General features: G+C 39.4%; 1 protein-coding gene across 4 annotated transcripts in view; it reads right to left on the reverse strand.

The window, feature by feature from the left end:
* Positions 1-7,268: 7,268 nt before the first annotated feature.
* Positions 7,269-26,947, reverse strand: part of SNX6 (sorting nexin 6) — a 236,054-nt gene continuing 216,375 nt past the window's right edge. For 3 of the 4 annotated variants that reach the window (XM_053697750.1, XM_053697751.1, XM_053697752.1), the window contains 2 exons: positions 21,147-21,269; positions 7,269-7,957 (listed from right to left, as the gene is read on the reverse strand). In XM_053697750.1, the coding sequence (XP_053553725.1) occupies positions 7,904-7,957; positions 21,147-21,269 (177 nt within the window). In that variant the 3' untranslated portion in view covers positions 7,269-7,903. The remainder of the gene's footprint in view (positions 7,958-21,146; positions 21,270-26,947) is intronic. The other variant, XM_053697753.1, reaches the window with a different exon arrangement.

The following is a 26,947-nucleotide window of genomic DNA, read 5'->3' on the forward strand; positions in this document are numbered from 1 at the left end:
AAAAACACATTTATCTTTATTAAAGCATAGCCCTCATTACTCTGACTAATTTATACACACAAAGAGAGGAAACATGTCAGATATATCTGCAGCCTGCGGGTCCCTTCAGAAAAAAGGAGGATTGCATGGAAATCAAATTAAAGCAGTATATGGCGCAACACTAACTGAAATAATTAGTACACACTGACAAGAAAACCCCAGAAAGCTTTCTTTGTAAGTGCAACTTAAAAACAAAATCTATGCTTACCTGATAAATTTATTTATTTCCGGATATGGTGAGCACATGGCGTCATCATTTACTGTTGGGAATATCACTCCTGGCCAGCAGGAGGAGGCAAAGAGCACCACAGCCACGTTGTTAAAGGGACACTGAACCCAATTTTTTTATTTTGTGATTCAGATAGAGCATGCAATTTTAAACAACTTTCTAATTTACTCCTATTATCAATTTTTCTTTGTTCGCTTGCTTTCTTTATTTAAAAAAGTCATCTAAGCTATTTTTTTTTGGTTCAGAACCATGGAAAGCACTTGTTTATTGGTAGGTGAATTTATTTACCAATCAGCAAGAACAACACAGTGTGTTCACCAAAAATGGGCCAGCATCTAAACTTAAATTCTTGCATTTCAAATAAAGATACCAAGAGAATGAAAATAATTTGATAATAGGAGTAAATTAGAAAGTTGCTTAAAATTGCATGCTCTATCTGAATCACGATAGAAAAAATTTGGGTTCAGTGTCCCTTTAAGAATCACTCCCCTACCCACAACCCCCAGTCATTAGACCGAAGGGAAATGGAGAAAAATGGAGTAACACAAGGTGTAGAGGTGACTGAAATTTAGTAAAAAATAACTGTCTTGAAATAAAGGGCTGGGCCGTGGACCATATGCGGAACTAAATACATTTATCAGGTAAGCATAAATTTTGTTTTCTTTCCTGAGATATGGTGAGTCCACAGCCTCATCATTTACTGTTGGGAACCAATACCCAAGCTAGAGGACACAGATGACTAGGGAGGGACAAGACAGGTAGACCTAAACGGAAAGCACCACCCCTTGAAGAACCTTTCTCCCAAAAGAAGCGTCAGTCGAGGCAAAAGTATCAAATTTGGAAAGTTTGGAAAAAGTATGCAAAGAAGACCAAGTTGCAGCCTTGCAAATCTGTTCCACAGAAGCTTCATTTTTGAAAGCCCAAGAAGAGGAGACAGCCCTAGTGGAATGAGCTGTAATTCTCTCAGGAGGCTGCTGTCCAGCAGTCTCATAAACCAAACAAATTATACTTCTCAACCATAGAAAAAGAGAAGTAATAGTAGCTTTCTGACCTTTACGTTTTCCAGAGAAACAAACAAACAGGGCAGAAGACTGGCGAAAATCCTTAGTCGTCTGTAGATAGAATTTAATAGCAAGCACAACATCCAAGTTGTGCAATAAACGTTCCTTATGAGAAAAAGGATTCGGACATAGGTAAGAAACAAACATTTCCTGATTAATATTCCTATCCGAAACAACTTTAGGAAGGAAACCTAACTTAATAAGAAGAACCGCCTATCGACATGAAAAAAAAGATAAATGTGAATCACACTGCAAAGCTGAGAGTTCCAAGACTCTCCGAGCAGAAGAGATAGCAATAAGAAATAAAGCCTTCCAAGATAACAACTTAATATCTATGGAATGCAATGACTCAATCGGAGCCTGCTGTAAAAACTTTAAGAACAAGGTTAAGGCTCCAAGGAGGAGCAACAGACTTAAACACAGGCCTGCTTCTGACTAAGGCCTGACAAAACGATTGCACATATGGCACGTCCACCAGACGCTTATGTAACAAAACAGATAATGCAGAAATCTGACCCTTCAGGGTTGGAGAAAAGACAAAATCCTAAGAATCCTGACCCTACTCCAAAAGTAGCCCTTGAATTCACACCAATAAAGATATTTACGCCATATCTTATGGTAAATCTTTCTCGTAACAGGCTTGCGAGCCTGAATCATGGTCTCAATGACTGACTCAAAAAAACACGCTTAGACAGAACTAAGCGTTCAATCTCCAAGCAGTCAGCTTCAGAGAAACGAGATTTGGATGAAGGAAAGGACCCTGAATCAGAAAGTCCTTCCTCAGAGGCTGTCTCCAAGGTGGGATAAATGACATCTCCACTAGGTCTGCATACCAGATCCTGCGAGGCCATGCAGGGGCTATTAGAATCACTGACACTCTCTCTCCTGTTTGATACGAGCAATGACTCGTGGAAGGAGAGCAAACAGGTATGCCAGCTTGAAATCCCAAGGAACCGCCAGTGCATCTATCAGCGCAGCCTGTGGATCTCTTGACCTTGAATCGTACCTTGGAAGCTTGGCATTTTGCTGAGATGCCATCAGATCCAACTCTGGCACCCTCCATTTGAGGGTTAAGTTGGAGAACACCTCCGGATGAAGTTCCCACTCCCCGGGATGAAAAGTCTGTCTGCTTATGTGGATGGCAGATAGACAACAATTGTGAGCTTCCGCCCACTGAATAATCCAAGCCACCTCCTTCATGGCTAAGGAACTCTGAGTTCCTCCCTGGTGGTTGAGGTAAGCCACTGAGGTTATGTTGTCTAACTGGAACCTGATAAACTGGGCTAAGGACAACTGAGGCCAAGCCATCAAAGAATTGTAAATCGCTCTCAACTCCAAGATGTTGATGGGGAGAGCAGACTCCTCCCGAGTACAAAGTCCCTGCGCCTTTAACAAGTCCCAGACTGCTCCACAGACCAGCAGGCTGGCGTCCATGGTCACAATCACCCAGGAAGGTCTCCGAAAGGATGTGCCCTGAGAAAGCCACCACGGGAGAGTCTCTTGTCGACTGGTCTACATCTATCCTGACACAGATCTGCATGATCCCCGTTCCATTGTATGAGCATGCACAACTGCAGAGCTTTCAAATGGAAACGAGCAAAGGAAATGATTTCCATGGAGGCCACCATCAGACCTATTACCTCCATACATTGTGCCACTGATGGTGGAACAGTAGACTATAGAGAGAGGTAAACGGAAATCATTTTCTCTCTTCTGACTTCCGTTAGAACATTTTTCATAGATAGAGAATCTATTATAGCCCCTAAAAAGACTACCCTTGTAGCTGGAACAAGGGAGCTCTTTCCCAGATTCACTTTCCATCCGTGGGAACATAGAAAAGACAAGATCTCAGTGTGAGATTTTGCTTGTTGAAAAGATGGCACCTGAACCAATATGTTGTCCAGGTGGGGTGCCACTGCAACTCCTTGGGACCGGATCACTGCAAAGAGAGCTCCCAGAACCATTAAGAAAATTCTGGGAGCTGTGGCAAGGCCAAACGGAAGAGCCAAAAGCGTTTGTCCAGAAAGGCAAATCTCAGAAATTTGTGAATGGGAATATGAAGGTATGCATCCTTTAGGTCTATAGTCGTCATGAACTGACCCTCTTGCACTAAAGGAAGAATGGAGTGATAGTCTCCATCTTGAAGGACGGTATTCTGAGAAACTCGTTTAGACATTTCAGGTCCAAAATAGGTTGGAAAGTTACCTTTTTTTTGGGAACTACAAACAGATTGGAATAGAAACCTAGACCCTGTTCCTGAACTGGAACAATCACTCCTAGGGAGGAAAGATCCTGAACACATTTAAAGAATGCCTCTCTTTTTATCTGGTCTGCAGATAATCATGAGAGGAGGAATCTACCACTGGGAGGAAAGGTCTTGATGTAAACCTGAGAATCTATGTCCACAGCCCAGGGGTCCATGCTTGAGAAAACTGAGAAAGTCTGCCCCCCACTTGATCCGCTCCCCGACCAGGGGCAAACCCTTCATGCTGATTTAGAGTCAGCTGCGGGTCTCTTATATATCTGATTGCTACCCCTTGTTCCAAGACTGGCTGGGCTTCCAAGAAGACTTGGACTGTTCCTGCTTGAAAGAAAAAAGGGGAAGACTTTCCTCTTGAGCCACGAAAAGAACGAAATTACTCTGATGTCCTTTCGGTCTCTTTTTCTTGTCTTGTGGGAGAAAAGACCCCTAAACAAGGTCTTACCCTTGTAAGGAATTGCCAGAATCTTAGACTTAGAGGAAACATCGGCTGACCAAGATTTCAGCCACAATGCTCTGCACACTAGCACAGCAAAGCCAGATATTTTGACTCCAATTTAATGACCTGCAAGGTCGCGTCCCATTAGGCAGGAAGAAAAATGCAAAATGGTTGTCTTTATATTTTATTAACAAACCTATTGCACCCCTACACCTCAGCCATCAGACTGAGGTGCCTACCTGTCCAACACAAAAAGAAATACTCAGACCCGGTAGGGGGGAAAGTGAACCTCGCACCAGAGATCTAGTGGCGCATATCTTTAAGGTCATATCGCGGTTGGAAATACTGACCGCATAACAATAAGATGGCGGAGCTTTCTCATAGAACCTCCATCTCCAACCCTGAGTCCTAGTAAAAGAGACTAACTAATGGCGCGAGAATGATAGCCACATTACTGGCAATAATAAAAGAGGGAGGGCGGGTAGATGGTGCCAAATCGATTAGCTCTGCCGCCAAAAAAACTAAATACTATCTCTTAAAATGTTAGTATTTGAGGGAGAAAAAAGACAGATGGCGCCAAACCCTACTTAAGTGCAGCCGCCATTGCTAAAATAAAACACTACCCTATAAGAGCTAGAAAGCCCCAAGGAGGTTTAAAACAAGAGTTTAAAACAAGCCTACTGTTCCCATAGCCTGTAAAACAAACTCACGTAGAGCACATTGCGATCGTCCCAAGCACAGAGCTCATAGGACTGAAATCTATGTACTGGCTGGTGAGGGCCAGGAGACCCAGAGCCAAAAAAGAGACTAAAGCCAGCGTACTATTGAAAGCTTGACCCCAAGCCCTGCTGATACTGCTATGCTAAATAAGAATCTATTAAAACATATAGCCCCTCAGTCCTTAGTAAAAGGCACCAGCTGCAGGGAACGTTTAGTGAAAAACCTCAATCCCATAACTTGGGTATTGAAGGCCTATAACACCCTTACTTCATGTAAAAATGATAGTAACGCCCAATGTGCTTGAGCTTTCCAAACCTAAGGAGGAAATAAGCACTTACCTTGCAGCCTCATCTGACCGCTGACAGGGACCTGGAGGAAGAGAAAAAACAGAGTAACCAACCCTGGTTTTCTATAAAGGGGTAGCTTTGTTGTTAGAAGTTAAAGCAAAGACTACCTCACCGTCTTCTAACTGCTAAAAGCCACCATTACTCAAACACAAAGGAAATCTCAGAGAATTACCCTGACATATCACTCCCTTGGTTTATATACCTACAAATCGGCCATTACATCTCTAACCATAAACAATTTCTTAGAGATCCCACACCATATGAAACACTATGCATGCACCGAACTGCCCTCTTGCACTTGGTATAATATATAAACTTCTCCTCATACCCAAAGATAACGCTCTTCCGACCTACACCAGATTGTGTCATAGGGAGTTGGGAACTAAACTTACTACTGAGGAATGGCAACGGATGTTCCGGGCCGCCAAGACTTTTTCAGTCTCAGCCCATACGCAGGAATCCCATTACAAACTAATGAGTCGATGGTACCTTACACCGTCTCAACTTAAAATTATATACCCAAACACATCAGACAGGTGTTGGAGGGGATGTGGGGGGTTGGGTTCTATTCTATATATTTGGTGGGACTACCCCTTACTAGAAAATTTCTGGGACACAGTATGGGAAGAGATGCAGGAAATCCTGGAGATGGATATTCCAAAAACCCCAGAGACCTTGCTCTTTCACTTCCCGTCCAAATTTCAAAACCCGATTAAAAAAAAAACACTTCTCAAGTTGATGCTGACTGGTGCGAAAAATCTGATTCCAATTTGTTGGAAGACAACACAAGTCCCTTTGATCACTGACTGGAAACAAAACGTCCAGAGACTCTTACAACTTGAGAAATGCCATTATACTGTATTTCTAAAACAGATACCTATGAAATGCTGCTCCAGTTGTGGAATGGGTGCAATATCGCAGTTTAAACGTATTTTCTAGCAGGAGGGTGTACAGTTGCAATAGGCTAGTGTACGATAAAGCCTGTTGCGCGACATACCCTTTCTTGCCCCCATTTACTCTATTCAGATCCCCCTCTCCTCCCTTTTTTTTTCTCTTCTCCTTCCCCCATCTCTGTCCTTCTCCTTCTCACACTCTCTTTCCCCTTTCACTTGACTATGTCTTAAATAAGGATACTTTCTACAACTGCTGAGTGTGTTAACGTCAAATATTATCAAGCAACCCTTTTTCATGCATAGAACAAGTTATTGTATATAATATTTTTATTACTTGTTTTTATATATGTTCTAAAAACTTCATCTAAGTTACTGTTTCCTACCATACTGATATGATGCCTGCTGTATAAAGAATATAACGGGAAAAAATAAGAAAATTTGAAAATGTAGAGCTTCATTGAATGGAATTATATTATTACTGTACATCTGTGCTGGACTTTAAATTGTTTTGATGTTATGGACAGTTGGCTCTGCCTAGAACCAAAGACTCAGAACCAACCAGACCTCCATCTTCCATTTAAAATGTAATGTTTTTGTCTTCATTGTACGGGTGAGTTCTGTAAACCCAAAACCACACTCAAGATGTATGCATATTGTCTTTTTCAAATAAAGCTCTTTGTAAAAAAAAAAAAAAAAAAAAAAAAAAAAAAGAGCAACCATTACTCTTTACTAAAGAAATTGACATGGACACAGCATAACCCCAATCCTTGCTTTCAGGGAAAAGTACCCATAAAGGGTTTATATCTTAAGACACCATCTTCGCACACACATCCTCCATTGACAGAGGCAAAGATAATGACTGTGGATTATGGGTAAGGGAAGTTACACTTAACAGCTTTGCTGGGGTGATTGCCTCCTCCTGCTGGCCAGGAGTTTAATATCCCACTAGTAAATGGAATGACGTTGTGGACTCTCCATGCCATAGGAAATAAAGTTGTTGTTTTTTTCTGTCAAATTTCAAAATGTATTTCAATTTGCCAGCCCCCTGTATCATGTGCTAGCCCTCAGCTAATAACAGACTCATATACGTATACAGTGTAGTAGCTGGTGCCTCAGAAAGTATGCATATAAAAAAACTGCACAATTTAATGATGGATGTAAATTGAAAAGTCAATTTTGCATGATAATTCTGATGGCTTGGAAAGGACTATTGTATATAAAATATGAAAAAATAAACCATAATAAAATACACAAAAACAAGAACACAAGGACAACATAAGTTAAAAATCATTGGATTCACAGTTTATTTTACAATATTTGAGAAGTCTACAAGTTAAGGCAAACATATTGATGCATTAGCTTTAGGAACTTAAATTTAAAAAGATAAATTTGAGCGCTATGGAATATCTAAGAAATGTTTGATAAAAAAAAATATAGTTCAGTAAATCAAGAAATGAGATGTTTAAAAAAATCGTTACATGAAACTTGGACAATACATAAGACGCAAACAACTAATGACAATATTAAATCCTTTCGAACCGTGAATGTTGAATATCATCCAAGATTAATATTCATATGTAAATATGATTGGCAGCATTATGTAATACAGTTCATAACAAGAAAAGCCTTTAATTGACTATTTTCACCAAAAAAATGGTAATTTTGTTTTAATCTGTGAAGTATGAAAGAGCATACGATAACTAAATAAAGATACAAGTGGATACAAGTGTGGGCTCCGAAGCACACTGTTGCTTCATTCACGGAGACAGCCCATGTACTGTGCATTAGTTCATCCTCAGGTGAGCTAAGAATACCCATTAAATCCAATCCATAAAGTCGTGGCAGCTTTAGGACGTGGAAGGAGGGCCTATTTTTTTTTTTATAGGAGGAAAGGAAGGATGGACGGGACTGTGCTTCACGGTTTACCGTTTAACACGGCCAAGCAGCTTTGCAACAGCTGTAAATTGCCCTGTAAAGAAAAGAAAAAATATTGATTGAGTCAAGAATTGTATGGAAGTGATTTACAGTTAAAGGGATATGAAACCCAATTTCGTTCATGTTTCAGATAGAAAGTTGCTTAAAATTGCATGCTCTAATTTACTCCTATTATCCTCAATGTAACCACCAATCAGCAAGCGCTACCCAGGGTTCTGAAACAAAAATGATCCGGCACCTAAGCTTACATTGGTAAAGATACCAAGAGAACGATGAAAAATTGATAATAGGAGTAAATTAGAAAGTTGCTTAAAATTACATGCTCTATCTGAATCATGAAAGAGAAAAAATGGGTTTCATATTCCTTTAATTGTACAGAAATAATTATCTGTTTATAACCTTGTCACAGTTTCAATATAAAAAAACAGCTTAGTTTCCTAAGTAATAATCCGCACTGGAGAATGACAGCAACACAAAGCCCCTCCCATTTCAGGTAGTGTGCTTTGTTTTCCATTCAGAGGAAAGCAATATCAATGGATCAAAACATTAAAAGGGAGGGATTCTTGGTGAGTGCTACTTAGGGAGCAGAGCCAGATGTGGAAATCTTAGAGTGATTTCACTTTCTGGAGTTGGCTTAGAGTAAGGCCAAGATAAATTAAGAACTAAACCTGCTGACAAGGGTGGTTAAAACAAGGACAAATGTTAAATGTGCTTCAAAAATGTATACAGCCAAGTCTGTACTACTATACTATTGCAGAAGTCTTAAACGGACATTGTACACTAGATTTTTCTTTGCATAAATGTTTTGTAGGTGATCCACTTATATAGCCCATCTGGGTGTGTTTTTGTAAACAAATGTATAGTTTTGCTTATTTTTAAATAACATTGTGCTGATTTTCAGACTCCTAACCAAGCCCCAAAGTTTTAGATGTATACTGATGTATACAGATGTCAGATTGCTTCTGTTTGTATAAAGGGTATTTTAATACGCAAGGGGAGGGGGGGTTTGCTCTCAGCCCCTTTCAGTAGGTGCCCCAGGCTAATCTCATCAGCAGTGCTAAATTGGAAGCTTGTAAGTAAGTTTAAAAAAAAAAAAAAAAAAGACAATAACACAAAGGCGCCCAAGCACCAACACAGAGCAACCCTCATATTTCTATCTCCACATTATAATGCACAATATTAACGTCAGTATTTGCACATTCTTCTTCTTTTCTTTTTGTAAACTATTGATAGTGCCACTTTAATATACCAGGTCGGAAAAAGGAAAAAAAAAATTATGCAGTCCCAGATTACATACTAGTGGGTCGTAAGCGCTGCTACAGTTATCACTAGTATCACATTGCTCGCCTTTGGAATTAATGTCACAGACCTACCTTTTATTATACTTTAATCATATTTATTCCTTTTAGCACATTATATTGCACAATTTAATGTCAGTATCTGCACAATTTCCTTTATGTAAACTATTGACAGTGTTAATTTAATAGGCTAAAAGAAAAAAGTTATGCTGTACTTGATTACACAGCAAAGGTGTTGTGACATTGTTTCCACGGTTACTATAGTTACATGACGTCTGCGGCCCTCCCCCTACTTGCCAAGGGGAGTTGATTGCAGACGTCACTTGTTGCATTGAGTTCGGCTTGATATATTTAATCATCCATACACTTATTTATACTTCCTTTTGCCTCTGTTTAGGATATATTGAGTTGATACACATATATTTAGTGTATAATATTATTAAAATAATAGGGGATCTTATTGATTATCGCACATTTGTATACCAATCATGGGGTGGTCCCAGTGGGATATATCCACAGTTTGCATCATTCTTTGAATGCATATTTCTGTTAACAATGTATAGTTTTTACACTATGAATTTATTTACATTGTATATGTAGCTTAGGCGTTTGTCATTTGTCGTTTCTCTGTATGTCTGGTGCACATAGTAAAATGCTGTGAAACAGGTGGATCCCATTATTATGGGATCAATCACTGCAGAGGTTAGGGTTTTAAAACTAACAAGTGTTGTTTGTATACCATTGTATTAGCCTGAGAAATGCGCCGCTGTATTTTATATTAAAATATCTTTCTTATCAACACTTGCTTTTTATTTCTATTTTCAATCTTACTCATTATTTGGATAAGTTCCAGTTTATTCCTGAGAGACAGTCTGCCGGGCGGCTGCAAAGTCCTGGTCTGGTTTTTGGTTAGCACCTCTATAGGTGCACTTTAATTGTGAGTATTCTGATTCACCATTAGACCATTTCTGGCTGTTGCTGTGCTGGGATATGTTTGTTTGCATCTCCCTTACAGGGAGTGCAGAATTATTAGGCAAGTTGTATTTTTGAGGATTAATTTTATTATTGAACAACCACCATGTTCTCATTGAACCCAAAAAACTCATTAATATCAAAGCTGAATAGTTTTGGAAGTAGTTTTTAGTTTGTTTTTAGTTATAGCTATTTTAGGGGGATATCTGTGTGTGCAGGTGACTATTACTGTGCATAATTATTAGGCAACTTAACAAAAAACAAATATATACCCATTTCAATTATTTATTTTTACCAGTGAAACCAATATAACATCTCAACATTTACAAATATACATTTCTGACATTCAAAAACAAATCAGTGACCAATATAGCCACCTTTCTTTGCAAGGACACTCAAAAGCCTGCCATCCATGGATTCTGTCAGTGTTTTGATCTGTTCACCATCAACATTGCGTGCAGCAGCAACCACAGCCTCCCAGACACTGTTCAGAGAGGTGTACTGTTTTCCCTCCTTGTAAATCTCACATTTGATGATGGACCACAGGTTCTCAATGGGGTTCAGATCAGGTGAACAAGGAGGCCATGTCATTAGATTTTCTTCTTTTATACCCTTTCTTGCCAGCCACGCTGTGGAGTACTTGGACGCGTGTGATGGAGCATTGTCCTGCATGAAAATCCTGTTTTTCTTGAAGGATGCAGACTTCTTCCTGTACCACTGCTTGAAGAAGGTGTCTTCCAGAAACTGGCAGTAGGACTGGGAGTTGAGCTTGACTCCATCCTCAACCCGAAAAGGCCCCACAAGCTCATCTTTGATGATACCAGCCCAAACCAGTACTCCACCTCCACCTTGCTGGCGTCTGAGTCAGACTGGAGCTCTCTGCCCTTTACCAATCCAGCCACGGGCCCATCCATCTGGCCCATCAAGACTCACTCTCATTTCATCAGTCCATAAAACCTTAGAAAAATCAGTCTTGAGATATTTCTTGGCCCAGTCTTGACGTTTCAGCTTGTGTGTCTTGTTCAGTGGTGGTCGTCTTTCAGCCTTTCTTACCTTGGCCATGTCTCTGAGTATTGCACACCTTGTGCATTTGGGCACTCCAGTGATGTTGCAGCTCTGAAATATGGCCAAACTGGTGGCAAGTGGCATCTTGGCAGCTGCACGCTTGACTTTTCTCAGTTCATGGGCAGTTATTTTGCGCCTTGGTTTTTCCACACGCTTATTGCGACCCTGTTGACTATTTTGAATGAAACGCTTGATTGTTCGATGATCACGCTTCAGAAGCTTTGCAATTTTAAGAGTGCTGCATCCCTCTGCAAGATATCTCACTATTTTTGACTTTTCTGAGCCTGTCAAGTCCTTCTTTTGACCCATTTTGCCAAAGGAAAGGAAGTTGCCTAATAATTATGCACACCTGATATAGGGTGTTGATGTCATTAGACCACACCCCTTCTCATTACAGAGATGCACATCACCTAATATGCTTAATTGGTAGTAGGCTTTCGAGCCTATACAGCTTGGAGTAAGACAACATGCATAAAGAGGATGATGTGGTCAAAATACTCATTTGCCTAATAATTCTGCACTCCCTGTATTTAGGATTTGAGAGCTTTCTACAATCAAATTCCCAGACTTGCCAGTGCCCATTTGCTGGACTACTGAGAAATTCCAGCCTGTGTATCCCGCACCTAGCAGGTGCCCTTCCATTGTGAGTTGCTTTGATACTATATTTTATCAAATTGTTATTGCTGTACTAGGCCATTGGGCGGCTTTGTGTTATTGTGTTTTAGACCATCCTTTTGACAAAGAGCAGCCTTAACCCTATTGATTGCTAGAGGATTAGTTGCATGGACATATTTTTGGATATTTTGTATTACCATCATTATTTTTTTACTATATATTTTTTTATTAATTTCATTTAAAGAGAGTGCCTCCTAAGGGTTTTCCGTCTGGTGCACCTGTTGCACACCTTTTGGTTTTATACTGAATTTTTATATCAGTATCTGTGCATATTATTTTTTTTATATATAGTAATATCTATTTTACATGCAGTTAAATGAAAATTGGTGTATACTGCCCCTTTAAGAAGAAATATTTGTTTCATGGTTTCAAGTAATGCAAACTTATAGAACAAGCTTTAGCTCCTCTGAGATATTCAGGAAGTTAAAGACTGAGTGCCCTAAGTCTAAATATAAGTAATCAATGATACATACTAAGTTATCCATGTATAAAGCAATATTGTAATGCTGCTTCCATTCTGGGGTGCTGGATTCTGACGTCAACTTAAACCACAGAGTTTATTAAAGGGTAGCTCTCCTATAGACTGGACCCTATAGATCCCCAGGATATGACATACTTTGCCAATTTTCAAAGTTAAATGCAACCAGACAAACCCTGAGCATGGGATAACAAAACACTGATAAATAAAGTATTGAATAGGATATATCTGCTACTACGAAGGACAACTTTTATATAAAACTCATCTACGTATGAAATGAGAAGCTTTGAAGAAATCTGGTTCACTGAACTAGCTGAAATATGTAGATCATTTTGTATTCTCTTTCAAAAAAAACAAACACTTTGGCTGGGAACTTTTTTTTTTCCAGGTTGAACCTTGTCTGACAAAAATAGATATGTGAGGAGGAAAATTGATAATTGCTGTTTTTAAACAACTTTCCAATTTACGTCCATTATCAAAATTGCTTTGTTCTCTTGTTATCCTTTGCTGAAGGAATAGCATTGCACTACGGGCAGCAAGATGAACACATCTAGTCAGCCAATCAGAGAAATGTTTGCAGGCACCAATTAGCAGCAGATCCCACTAGTGTAGGATATGAGTGTATTCTTTTTCAACAAGGGAAACCAAAAGAACAAAGCACATTTGAAAATAGAAGTGAATTTCAAATGGTGTTAAAATTACACGCTCTATCTGAATCATGCAAGATTCATTTTGACTTTCCTATCCCTTTAAGTTGCAGCAGGCTCAAATATGGAATGCATTGTTTAGAGCCTTAAAAAGCATAGACATGTTAAAGGAAATTAGCTCCTTATTCCACATGATTAACATTCTTCATGTCAGTTGGTGAGAGTCATACACGGTTTTTGTATTCATGTAAGATATCTGCACCAGGCTCCACACCAGTTTGATCAGTAGTAATCAGTACAAAAAAAGACATTAACCTTAAAAGGTATGTCCCTCCTGGCTTCACTTACGCCTAGATTACGAGTTTGGTGTTAGCCTTAAAAAGCAGCGTTGGGACCTCTGGGAATTAAGGTAGGAAAAATCCTATTGGCTGATGTAATCAGCCAATCGGATTGAAGTGCAATCTGATTGGCTGATCCAATCAGCCAATAGGATTGACCTCGCATTCATTTGGCTGTTCCAATCAGCCAATAGAATGCAAGGTCAATCCTATTGGCTGATAGCATCATCCGATAGGATTTTTCCTACCTTAATTCCGATTGGCTGATAGGATTCTATCAGCCAATCAAAATTCAAGGGACCCCATCTTGGATGACGTCATTTAAAGGAACCTTCATTCTTCGTTAGGACTTCGTTTGAAGAGGATGCGCCGCGTCGGCTGGATTGAAGATGGACCCGCTCCGGAAGGATGAAGATAGAAGATGCAGCCTGGATGAAGCCTTCTGCCGTCTGGATGACCTCTTCTGCCCCGATCGGATGAAGACTTTGGACCCTCTGAAGGACCACTTGTGCCCGGCTGGGTGAAGACGGCTCAAGGTAGGGTGATCTTCAGGGGGTTAGTAGTTTTTTTAAGGGGGATTGGGTGGGTTTTAGAGTAGGGGTGTGTGGGTGGTGGGTTGTAATGTTGGGGGGGGGGTATTTTTTTTTTTTTTAACAGGTAAAAGAGCTGATTACTTTGGGGCAATGCCCCGCAAAAGGCCCTTTTAAGGGCTATTTGTAATTTAGTATAGGGTAGGGAAATTTTATTATTTTGGGGGGCTTTTTTATTTTATTAGGGGGATTAGATTAGGTGTAATTAGTTTAAAATTCTTGTAATTATTTTTTATTTTCTGTAATTTAGTGGTTTTTTCCCCCCGTAATTTAGTTTATTTAATTTAATTGTAATTAATTGTAGGTAGTTTAGGTACTTAGTTTAATGATAGTGTAGTGTTAGGTGTAATTGTAACTTAGGTTAGGTTTTATTTTACAGGTAATTTTGTACTTATTTTAGCTAGGTAGTTATTAAATAGTTAATAACTATTTAATAACTATTCTACCTAGTTAAAATAAATACAAAAAGTTGCCTGTAAAATAAAACCTAATTTATGTAAGAACTTACCTGATAAATTAATTTCTTTCATATTAGCAAGAGTCCATGAGCTAGTGACGTATGGGATATACATTCCTACCAGGAGGGGCAAAGTTTCCCAAACCTCAAAATGCCTATAAATACACCCCTCACCACACCCACAAATCAGTTTAACGAATAGCCAAGAAGTGGGGTGATAAGAAAAAAAGTGCGAAAGCATAAAAAATAAGGAATTGGAATAATTGTGCTTTATACAAAAAAATCATAACCACCACAAAAAGGGTGGGCCTCATGGACTCTTGCTAATATGAAAGAAATTAATTTATCAGGTAAGTTCTTACATAAATTATGTTTTCTTTCATGTAATTAGCAAGAGTCCATGAGCTAGTGACGTATGGGATAATGACTACCCAAGATGTGGATCTTCCACGCAAGAAAATAATCCACACCCAAAATAAAGTTTAAATCTTATAATGAAAAAAACTGAAATTATAAGCAGAAGAATCAAACTGAAACAGCTGCCTGAAGTACTTTTCTACCAAAAACTGCTTCAGAAGAAAAAAACACATCAAAATGGTAGAATTTAGTAAAAGTATGCAAAGAAGACCAAGTTGCTGCTTTGCAAATCTGATCAACCGAAGCTTCATTCCTAAACGCCCAGGAAGTAGAAACTGACCTAGTAGAATGAGCTGTAATCCTTTGAGGCGGAGTTTTACTCGACTCGACATAGGCATGATGAATTAAAGATTTTAACCAAGATGACAAAGAAATGGCAGAGGCCTTCTGACCTTTCCTAGAACCGGAAAAGATAACAAATAGACTAGAAGTCTTTCGGAAATTCTTAGTAGCTTCAACATAATATTTCAAAGCTCTAACTACATCCAAATAATGCAATGATTTCTCCTTAGAATTCTTAGGATTAGGACATAATGAAGGAACCACAATTTCTCTACTAATGTTGTTAGAATTCACAACCTTAGGTAAAAATTTAAAAGAAGTTCGCAACACCGCCTTATCCTGATGAAAAATCAGAAAAGGAGACTCACAAGAAAGAGCAGATAATTCAGAAACCCTTCTAGCAGAAGAGATGGCCAAAAGAAACAAAACTTTCCAAGAAAGTAATTTAATGTCCAATGAATGCATAGGTTCAAACGGAGGAGATTGAAGAGCCCCCAGAACCAAATTCAAACTCCAAGGAGGAGAAATTGACTTAATGACAGGTTTTATATGAACCAAAGCTTGTACAAAACAACGAATATCAGGAAGATTAGCAATCTTTCTGTGAAAAAGAACAGAAAGAGCAGAGATTTGTCCTTTCAAGGAACTTGCAGACAAACCTTTATCCAAACCATCCTGAAGAAACTGTAAAATTCTCGGAATTCTAAAAGAATGCCAGGAAAAATGATGAGAAAGACACCAAGTAATGTAAGTCTTCCAGACTATCTAGGACTATCTTCCTAGATACAGATTTACGAGCCTGTAACATAGTATTAATCACAGAGTCAGAGAAACCTCTTTGACTAAGAATCAAGCGTTCAATCTCCATACCTTTAAATTTAAGGATTTGAGATCCTGATGGAAAAAAGGACCTTGCGACAGAAGGTCTGGTCTTAACGGAAGAGTCCACGGTTGGCAAGAGGCCATCCGGACAAGATCCGCATACCAAAACCTGTGAGGCCATGCTGGAGCCACCAGCAGAACAAACGAGCATTCCTTTAGAATCTTGGAGATTACTCTTGGAAGAAGAACTAGAGGCGGAAAGAGATAGGCAGGATGATACTTCCAAGGAAGTGACAATGCATCCACTGCTTCTGCCTGAGGATCCCTGGATCTGGACAGATACCTGGGAAGTTTCTTGTTTAGATGAGAAGCCATCAGATCTATTTCTGGAAGTCCCCACATTTGAACAATCTGAAGAAATACCTCTGGGTGAAGAGACCATTCGCCCGGATGTAACGTTTGGCGACTGAGATAATCCGCTTCCCAATTGTCTATACCTGGGATATGAACTGCAGAAACTAGACAGGAGCTGGATTCCGCCCATACCAGTATTCGAGATACTTCTTTCATAGCCAGAGGACTGTGAGTCCCTCCTTGATGATTGATGTATGCCACAGTTGTGACATTGTCTGTCTGAAAACAAATGAACGATTCTCTCTTTAGAAGAGGCCATGACTGAAGAGCTCTGAAAATTGCACGGAGTTCCAAAATATTGATTGGTAATCTCACCTCCTGAGATTCCCAAACCCCTTGTGCTGTCAGAGACCCCCAAACAGCTCCCCAACCTGTCAGACTTGTATCTGTTGAAATTACAGTCCAGGTCGGAAGAACAAAAGAAGCCCCTTGAACTAAACAATGGTGATCTGTCCACCACGTCAGAGAGTGTCGTACAATTGGTTTTAAAGATATTAATTGAGATATCTTTGTGTAATCCCTGCACCACTGGTTCAGCATACAGAGCTGAAGAGGTCGCATGTGAAAACGAGCAAAGGGGATCGCGTCCGATGCAGCAGTCATAAGACCTAGAATTTCCATGCATAAGGCTACCGAAGGGAATGATTGTGATTGAAGGTTTCGACAAGCTGAGATCAATTTTAGACGTCTCTTGTCTGTCAGAGACAGAGTCATGGACGCTGAATCTATCTGGAAACCTAAAAAGGTTACCCTTGTCTGAGGAATCAATGAACTTTTCGGTAAATTGATCCTCCAACCATGATCTTGAAGAAACAACACAAGTCGATTCGTATGAGATTCTGCTAAATGTGAAGACTGAGCAAGTACCAAGATATCGTCCAAATAAGGAAATACCACAATACCCTGTTCTCTGATTACAGACAGAAGGGCACTGAGAACCTTTGTAAAAATTCTTGGAGCTGTTGCTAGGCCAAACGGCAGAGCCACAAACTGGTAATGCTTGTCTAGGAAAGAGAATCTCAGAAACTGATAGTGATCTGGATGAATCGGAATATGCAGATATGCATCCTGTAAATCTATTGTGGACATATAATGCCCTTGCTGAACAAAAGGCAGGATAGTCCTTATAGTTACCATTTTGAATGTTGGTATCCTTACATAACGATTCAATATTTTTAGATCCAGAACTGGTCTGAAGGAATTCTCCTTCTTTGGTACAATGAAGAGATTTGAATAAAACCCCAGCCCCTGTTCCAGGACTGGAACTGGCATAATTACTCCAGCCAACTCTAGATCTGAAACACATTTCAGAAATGCTTGAGCTTTCGCTGGATTTACTGGGACACGGGAAAGAAAAAATCTCTTTGCAGGAGGCCTTATCTAGAAGCCAATTCTGTACCCTTCTGAAACAATGTTCTGAATCCAAAGATTGTGAATTGAATTGATCCAAATTTCTTTGAAAAAACGTAATCTGCCCCCTACCAGCTGGGCTGGAATGAGGGCCGTACCTTCATGTGGAGTTAGGAGCTGGCTTTGGTTTTCTAAAAGGCTTGGATTTATTCCAGACTGGAGATGGTTTCCAAACTGATACCGCTCCTGTGGGTGAAGGATCAGGCTTTTGTTCCTTATTGTGACGAAAGGAACAAAAACGATTATTAGACCTAAATTTACCTTTAGATTTTTTATCCTGTGGTAAAAAAGTTCCTTTCCCTCCAGTAACAGTTGAGATAATAGAATCCAACTGAGAACCAAATAATTTATTACCCTGGAAAGAAAGGGAAAGCAAAGTTGACTTAGAAGACATATCAGCATTCCAAGTTTTAAGCCATAAAGCTCTTCTAGCTAAAATAGCTAGAGACATATACCTGACATCAACTCTAATGATATCAAAGATGGCATTACAAATAAAGTTATTAGCATGTTGAAGAAGATTAACAATGGTATGAGAATTATGATCTGTTACTTGTTGCGCTAAAGCTTCTAACCAAAAAGTTGAAGCTGCAGCAACATCCGCTAAAGATATAGCTGGTCTAAGAAGATTACCTGAACATAAGTAAGCTTTTCTTAGAAAGGATTCAATCTTCCTATCTAAAGGATCCTTAAAGGAAGTACTATCTGCCGTAGGAATAGTAGTACGTTTAGAAAGAGTAGAGATAGCCCCATCAACTTTAGGGATTTTGTCCCAAAACTCTAATCTGTCAGATGGCACAGGATATAATTGCTTAAAACTTTTAGAAGGAGTAAATGAATTACCCAAATTATTCCATTCCCTGGAGATTACTTCAGAAATAGCATCAGGGACAGGAAAAACTTCTGGAATAACTACAGGAGATTTAAAAATCTTATTTAAACGTTTAGATTTAGTATCAAGAGGAACAGAATCCTCCATTTCTAATGCAATTAAGACTTCTTTAAGTAAAGAACGAATAAATTCCATTTTGAATAAATATGAAGATTTATCAGCATCAACCTCTGAGACAGAATCCTCTGAACCAGAGGAACCATTATCAGAATCAGAATGATGATGTTCATTTAAAAATTCATCTGAAAAGACCAGAATATTTGTTGTTGATTCTTATTTTACTTTTTTTATGCTGTGCTTAAATATTAGCACAATAATTATTAGACTATTCCTGTTTCACAAATACAGCAAATGCAATGGTCTTTTATGTCCTTGATGTCACCAGTTTCTTGCTGCTTTAGTAGCAGGAGCAACAGTATGTTTTTTGCCATAGAATATTATATAACCTAATCCTTATTTTACAACAGATCGGGTCATGACTGTTAAAAGCTTTATTTTGCTTTATTGTGTAATTAAAACATGACACAAGCAAAAGTAAAACGTGTATAATGAGGTCTCTACTGTGATAAGTGGCTGAGAATGTGCAAGTCATTTTGTGTTGGCTTTGGTGGAGTTTCAGACCTTGTATTCTGTGCCATTAAAACACTACAGATTTTACAAGCCCGTTTGCATCTCAGCTTGCCATGTCTTATATTAAGTAGAAGTGTGACTGCATCAATTAAATCTGTTGCCAGCACTTTTAGAAAACAGTTTCTAAAACATACTATCAATGCCTTATATGGGATGTCCTATTTTTTTGTGTACTTTAAGTGTATCACCAGGTAGTGGTTGCACAGTTAAAAATATTATCTTATACAGGCCTTTACAGTTTAAGTTTTATACCATGTAATTTCAAAGGCTTAAAGGGACATTTTTGTTAAATTTAAAAGAGGGCATTTAACACATTTTTCTTTTCTGTAAATAAATACATCTTGTGCTGTGTATGTGACAGCTAATCAGTAAAGCTGTGGGAGTTGTCCTTACCAGCCAGTTAGCACTCTTATTTGTGCTCAAATATGCACTTATTTTTACTTTTAAAATGAAACAATTTATATGTTAAAAAACAATAATGTTAACCGGTTGAAATGCTACTCTTTCATATGCAGATTTTTTTTTTTAATGCAATGTCCCTTTTAGGAAGTTGTCTTTGGTTTATAAGACACTTCCAAACATCTGTATCTGACGATGGCAAACATTTTTACACAGTAATCTGCACAATTATTACTTACATTATCTAGTTTGAGGGGCCATGATCTATACCCGTGGACCTCAAGATAAGTTTGACTTTTATTATAAACTAATACACCTTTGTAACCACAGAGATCAATGTCTGAAGCGCCTGATATAGGAAATATTTTTTTCTTTTCTTAACATAGGAAAAAAAGCAACCTACCTTCCCAACGGCTATGGGAAAAGTCTAGATTTTTTTATTATTTAGCTTTTTTTGTGATTGAAATATCCACTTGTGCAATGTGATTGTGAATGGCAGGTTCCTGCATCTATTCCAGCTCATACACCATCAATCTCTCCTTCCCTAGGAGATTTAAAAATAAATCTCCTTATCTTTTGTATCTCATTTTTATATGTACATTTGATATTGTTCTCTTTGGCCAAAGGCATTATGCACACAGGACTCCTAAAGAGTACCTATTTCACAATTCTTCTGGAGTAAAAATATAAAATAAAATGAGCTGGCTCAGAAATATCAAAAGTTTGAGAGTAGCAATTAGTTTAAATGGAAAACTATATTTTTTAATGAACTGAGCATAATGTCATATTAGATGTGCCATTGGACCTGAACAACCTGTGGAATTAGGAATTTTCTTCCAACCAAAGTTGATCTAGAAAATGCAAATGGTGCTTAAAAGTAAATTTAAATAGAATATGTACAGATATCCCATTGTACCTTAAATGAGGTTACAGAATATACTATATATAGTTTATATGTATTGAAAACAAAATGTCATTTCATCTTTCGAAGAAGTTTAACATTTAAATCCAATATTTTCTATTACATAAAGTATTGACAGTATTAACCTTATTTTTGTATTTTATTAAATTGTTATCACTAATATATGTTAACTCAATATGAGTAACAAGTTGTTTTGCTGAAGTGTATTGCCATATAGACTTTTGTTTTTTTTGAATGGAGATGGTAAAGCACATTTTTCAGTTCCATGTTTTGTTTTTTTGTTTGTTTTTTTACCGACTTAAAGTTTATCTAATTATACCAAAAAATATGTATAAAACACTAAACTATTTTAAAAAAATATATAAAAATGGGGCATTCAACCCCTTTCATTTTACTTGTTTGTACAGTAATAGATTTGGCGGCGGGCCCGGAATGTTATCTTTCATGTTAAGTGAGGAAGCCAAGGTTGCCTGTATTTATACTGCGCCAGATTTCCCCCAAAATGTCACGCTTACCATGTTTACAGAGACTTGTTTGCTGTAAATAGACTTTTCTAGTGATGTGTTCTGCACAATCAGTGTGTTGCTTTTGTCTGTAATTTGTCTTACAACTTCTGTACTACTTGTTTTGAAGATCTGCTACAAAAAAAAAAAAAGTTTTAAAAAAAAAGTCTAGTGGTTGTTTAGAATTTACAAATGGTTTTCTTTCAGTTTCCAGATGCTGAATAAAAAACTGTTCTTCAAATACTGAACCCACCAACTTTTGCACTTAACAGCCCTTATTTTGTCAGAACTATGGTCTTCGTTCCAATAGACATATATATTTGTATGAAAACCAATGTTTCAAAGTGCCAACCCAATGTACGCAGGTTATATATATTTTTTACTTGTATTTTGGAGTCTTCTAAATTAAATGTGTGGAAACTGAAATTTGAAACCATTTTTATACGTTAAAGCTTTGACCATGTAGGTGCTATGTTTTTCTGCTTCCAATTGTTCTGAACACTGGTCATTTATATACCGGGTTGCACTTGGCAAAGACGTCTTGCCATACAATTTCACTTGGTCAATTACACTGCCAAGTGCAGGGGTTTGGTGCTTCTCAAGCGTAACCCTTCTATTGCAATGCTTCTTGTTTATAGTTAACACTTATAAACTGGAACTGTACAATTTGTATTTTACTTCTAAAGCTCCTGTAAGTAAAATAACTATTTGCTTTATTAAAGATATACATTTAATAGTGTGACAAAAAAAAAAAAAAAAAAAAAAATTTAATCTGAAAAATGAGAAGTTTTAAAAGACCTTTTATGTTTACTAGAAGGAGGAATAACAGACATGGCCTTCTTAATGGATTTAGAAACAAAATCTCTTAATGTTAACAGGAACACTCTGAGTATTAGATGTTGACGGAACAGCAACAGGTAATGTAACATTACTAAAGGAAATATTATCTGCGTTAACAAGTTTGTCATGACATTCATTACAAACAACAGCTGGAGGAACAGATACCACAAGTTTACAGCAGATACACTTAACTTTGGTCGATCCAGCACCAGGCAGCGTTTTTCCAGAAGTATCTTCTGACTCAGTGTCAATCTGGGACATCTTGCAATATGTAATAGAAAAAAACAGAATTTATGCTTACCTGATAAATTACTTTCTCCAACGGTGTGTCCGGTCCACGGCGTCATCCTTACTTGTGGGATATTCTCTTCCCCAACAGGAAATGGCAAAGAGCCCAGCAAAGCTGGTCATATGATCCCTCCTAGGCTCCGCCTACCCCAGTCATTCGACCGACGTACAGGAGGAAATATGCATAGGAGAAACCATATGATACCGTGGTGACTGTAGTTAGAGAAAATAATTCATCAGACCTGATTAAAAAAACCAGGGCGGGCCGTGGACCGGACACACCGTTGGAGAAAGTAATTTATCAGGTAAGCATAAATTCTGTTTTCTCCAACATAGGTGTGTCCGGTCCACAGCGTCATCCTTACTTGTGGGAACCAATACCAAAGCTTTAGGACACGGATGAAGGGAGGGAGCAAATCAGGTCACCTAAATGGAAGGCACCACGGCTTGCAAAACCTTTCTCCCAAAAATAGCCTCTGAAGAAGCAAAAGTATCAAATTTGTAAAATTTGGCAAAAGTGTGCAGTGAAGACCAAGTCGCTGCCTTACAAATCTGGTCAACAGAAGCCTCGTTCTTGAAGGCCCATGTGGAAGCCACAGCCCTAGTGGAGTGAGCTGTGATTCTTTCAGGAGGCTGCCGTCCGGCAGTCTCATAAGCCAAACGGATAATGCTTTTAAGCCAAAAGGAAAGAGAGGTAGAAGTTGCTTTTTGACCTCTCCTTTTACCAGAATAGACAACAAACAAAGAAGAAGTTTGTCTGAAATCTTTAGTGGCCTCTAAATAGAATTTTAGAGCACGGACTACGTCCAAATTGTGTAACAAACGTTCCTTCTTTGAAACTGGATTCGGGCACAAAGAAGGTACAACTATCTCCTGGTTAATATTCTTGTTGGAAACAACTTTCGGAAGAAAACCAGGCTTAGTACGCAAAACCACCTTATCTGCATGGAACACCAGATAGGGCGGAGAACACTGCAGCGCAGATAACTCAGAAACTCTTCTAGCAGAAGAAATTGCAACCAAAAACAAAACTTTCCAAGATAATAACTTAATATCTACGGAATGTAAGGGTTCAAACGGAACCCCTTGAAGAACTGAAAGAACTAGATTAAGACTCCAGGGAGGAGTCAAAGGTCTGTAAACAGGCTTGATTCTAACCAGAGCCTGAACAAACGCTTGAACGTCTGGCACAGCTGCCAGCCTTTTGTGAAGTAAAACAGATAACGCAGAAATCTATCCCTTCAGAGAACTTGCAGATAATCCCTTCTCCAAACCCTCTTGTAGAAAGGATAAAATCCTAGGAATCTTTATCTTGTTCCACGGGAATCCTTTAGATTCACACCAACAGATATATTTTTTCCATATCTTATGGTAAATTTTTCTAGTCACAGGCTTTCTAGCCTGAATCAGAGTATCAATTACAGAATCTGAAAACCCACGCTTTGATAAAATCAAGCGTTCAATCTCCAAACAGTCAGTTGGAGAGAAACCAGATTCGGATGTTCGAATGGACCTTGAACAAGAAGGTCCTGTCTCAAAGGTAGCTTCCATGGTGGAGCCGATGACATATTCACCAGGTCTGCATACCAAGTCCTGCGTGGCGACGCAGGAGCTATCAAGATCACCGAAGCCCTCTCCTGGTTGATCCTGGCTACCAGCCTGGGAATGAGAGGAAACGGTGGGAAAACATAAGCTAGGTTGAAGGTCCAAGGTGCTACTAGTGCATCCACTAGAGTCGCCTTGGGATCCCTGGATCTGGACCCGTAACAAGGAACCTTGAAGTTCTGACGAGACGCCATCAGATCCATGTCTGGAATGCCCCATAGAGTTATTTGGGCAAAGATTTCCGGGTGGAGTTCCCACTCCCCCGGATGGAATGTCTGACGACTCAGAAAATCCGCTTCCCAATTTTCCACTCCTGGGATGTGGATTGCAGACAAGTGGCAGGAGTGATCCTCCGCCCATTGAATTATCTTGGTCACTTCCTCCATCGCCAGGGAACTCCTTGTTCCCCCCTGATGGTTGATATATGCAACTGTCGTCATGTTGTCTGATTGAAACCTTATGAATTTGGCCTTTGCTAGATGAGGCCAAGCTTTGAGAGCATTGAATATCGCTCTCAGTTCCAGAATGTTTATCGGGAGAAGAGATTCTTCCCGAGACCATAGACCCTGAGCTTTCAGGGGTTCCCAGACCGCGCCCCAGCCCACCAGACTGGCGTCGGTCGTGACAATGACCCACTCTGGTCTGCGGAAGCTCATTCCCTGTGACAGGTTGTCCAGGATTAGCCACCAACGGAGTGAATCTCTGGTCCTTTGATCTACTTGAATCGTCGGAGACAAGTCTGTATAATCCCCATTCCACTGTCTGAGCATGCACAGTTGTAATGGTCTTAGATGAATTCGTGCAAAAGGAACTATGTCCATTGCTGCAACCATCAATCCTATTACTTCCATGCACTGCGCTATGGAAGGACGAAGAACAGAATGAAGAACTTGACAAGAGCTTAGAAGTTTTGATTTTCTGACCTCTGTCAGAAAAATTCTCATTTCTAAGGAGTCTATTATTGTTCCCAAGAAGGGAACTCTTGTTGACGGGGAAAGAGAACTTTTTTCTATGTTTACTTTCCATCCGTGAGATCTGAGAAAGGCTAGGCGCTTGACGACGCTTGAATCAGGATGTCGTCCAAGTACGGTACTACTGCAATGCCCCTTGGTCTTAGAACCGCTAGAAGGGACCCTAGTACCTTTGTGAAAATTCTCGGAGCAGTGGCTAATCCGAATGGAAGTGCCACAAACTGGTAATGCTTGTCCAGAAAAGCGAACCTTAGGAACTGATGATGTTCCTTGTGGATAGGAATATGGAGGTACGCATCCTTTAAATCCACCGTGGTCATAAATTGATCTTCCTGGATGGTAGGAAGGATCGTTCGAATGGTTTCCATTTTGAACGATGGAACCCTGAGAAATTTGTTTAGGATCTTGAGATCTAGAATTGGTCTGAATGTTCCCTCTTTTTTGGGAACTATGAACAGGTTGGAGTAAAACCCCATCCCTTGTTCTCTTATTGGAACTGGATGAATTACTCCCATCCTTAACAGGTCTTCTACACAATGTAAGAATGCCTGTCTTTTTATTTGGTTTGAAGATAATTGAGACCTGTGGAACCTTCCCCTTGGGGGTAGTTCCTTGAATTCCAGGAGATAACCTTGAGAAACTATTTCTAGTGCCCAAGGATCCTGAACATCTCTTGCCCAGGCCTGAGCAAAGAGAGAAAGTCTGCCCCCCACCAGATCCGGTCCCGGATCGGGGGCCATCCCTTCATGCTGTTTTGGTAGCAGTGGCAGGCTTCTTGGCCTGCTTACCCTTGTTCCAGCCTTGCATCGGTCTCCAGGCTGGTTTGGGTTGAGAAGTATTACCCTCTTGCTTAGAGGATGTAGAAGTAGAGGCTGGTCCGTTTCTGCGAAAGGGACGAAAATTAGGCTTATTTCTAGCCTTAAAATACCTATCCTGAGGAAGGGCGTGGCCCTTTCCTCCGGTGATGTCTGAAATAATCTCTTTCAAATCAGGACCAAACAGTGTTTTGCCCTTGAAAGGGATGTTAAGCAATTTTGTCTTGGAAGACACATCCGCTGACCAAGACTTTAGCCAGAGCGCTCTGCGCGCCACGATAGCAAACCCTGAATTTTTCGCCGCTAATCTCGCTAATTGCAAAGCGGCATCTAGAATAAAAGAGTTAGCCAATTTAAGTGCATGAACTCTGTCCATAACCTCCTCATACGAAGATTCTTTATTGAGCGACTTTTCTAGTTCTTCGAACCAGAAACACGCTGCCGTAGTGACAGGAACAATGCATGAAATTGGTTGAAGAAGGTAACCTTGCTGAACAAACATTTTTTTAAGCAAACCCTCTAATTTTTTATCCATAGGATCTTTAAAAGCACAACTATCTTCTATGGGAATAGTAGTGCGTTTGTTTAGAGTAGAGACCGCCCCCTCGACCTTAGGGACTGTCTGCCATAAGTCCTTTCTGGGGTCGACTATAGGAAATAATTTCTTAAATATAGGGGGAGGCACAAAAGGTATGCCGGGCCTTTCCCATTCCTTGTTTACTATGTCCGCCACCCGCTTGGGTATAGGAAAAACATTGGGGGGCACCGGAACCTCTAGGAACTTGTCCATCTTACATAATTTCTCTGGAATGACCAAATTGTCACAATCATCCAGAGTAGATAATACCTCCTTAAGCAGTGCGCGGAGATGTTCTAATTTAAATTTAAATGTTACAACATCAGGTTCAGCTTGTTGAGAAATTTTTCCTGAATCTGAAATTTCTCCCTCAGACAAAACCTCCCTCCTGGCCCCTTCAGATTGGTGTGAGGGTATGTCAGAAGCGTTATCATCAGCGTCCTCTTGCTCTTCAGTGTTTAAAACAGAGCAATCGCGCTTTCTTTGATAAGTAGGCATTTTAGATAAAATATTTGCAATAGAATTATCCATAACAGCCGTTAATTGTTGCATAGTAATAAGTATTGGCGCACTAGATGTACTAGGGGCCTCTTGTGTGGGCAAAACTGGTGTAGACACAGAAGAGGGTGATGCAGTACCATGCTTACTCCCCTCATCTGAAGAATCATCTTGGGCACTATTATTATCTGTGGCATCATTGTCCCTACTTTGTTTGGA

The sequence above is a fragment of the Bombina bombina genome, chromosome 1 (genome assembly GCF_027579735.1).
Source record: "Bombina bombina isolate aBomBom1 chromosome 1, aBomBom1.pri, whole genome shotgun sequence".
NCBI lineage: Eukaryota > Metazoa > Chordata > Amphibia > Anura > Bombinatoridae > Bombina > Bombina bombina.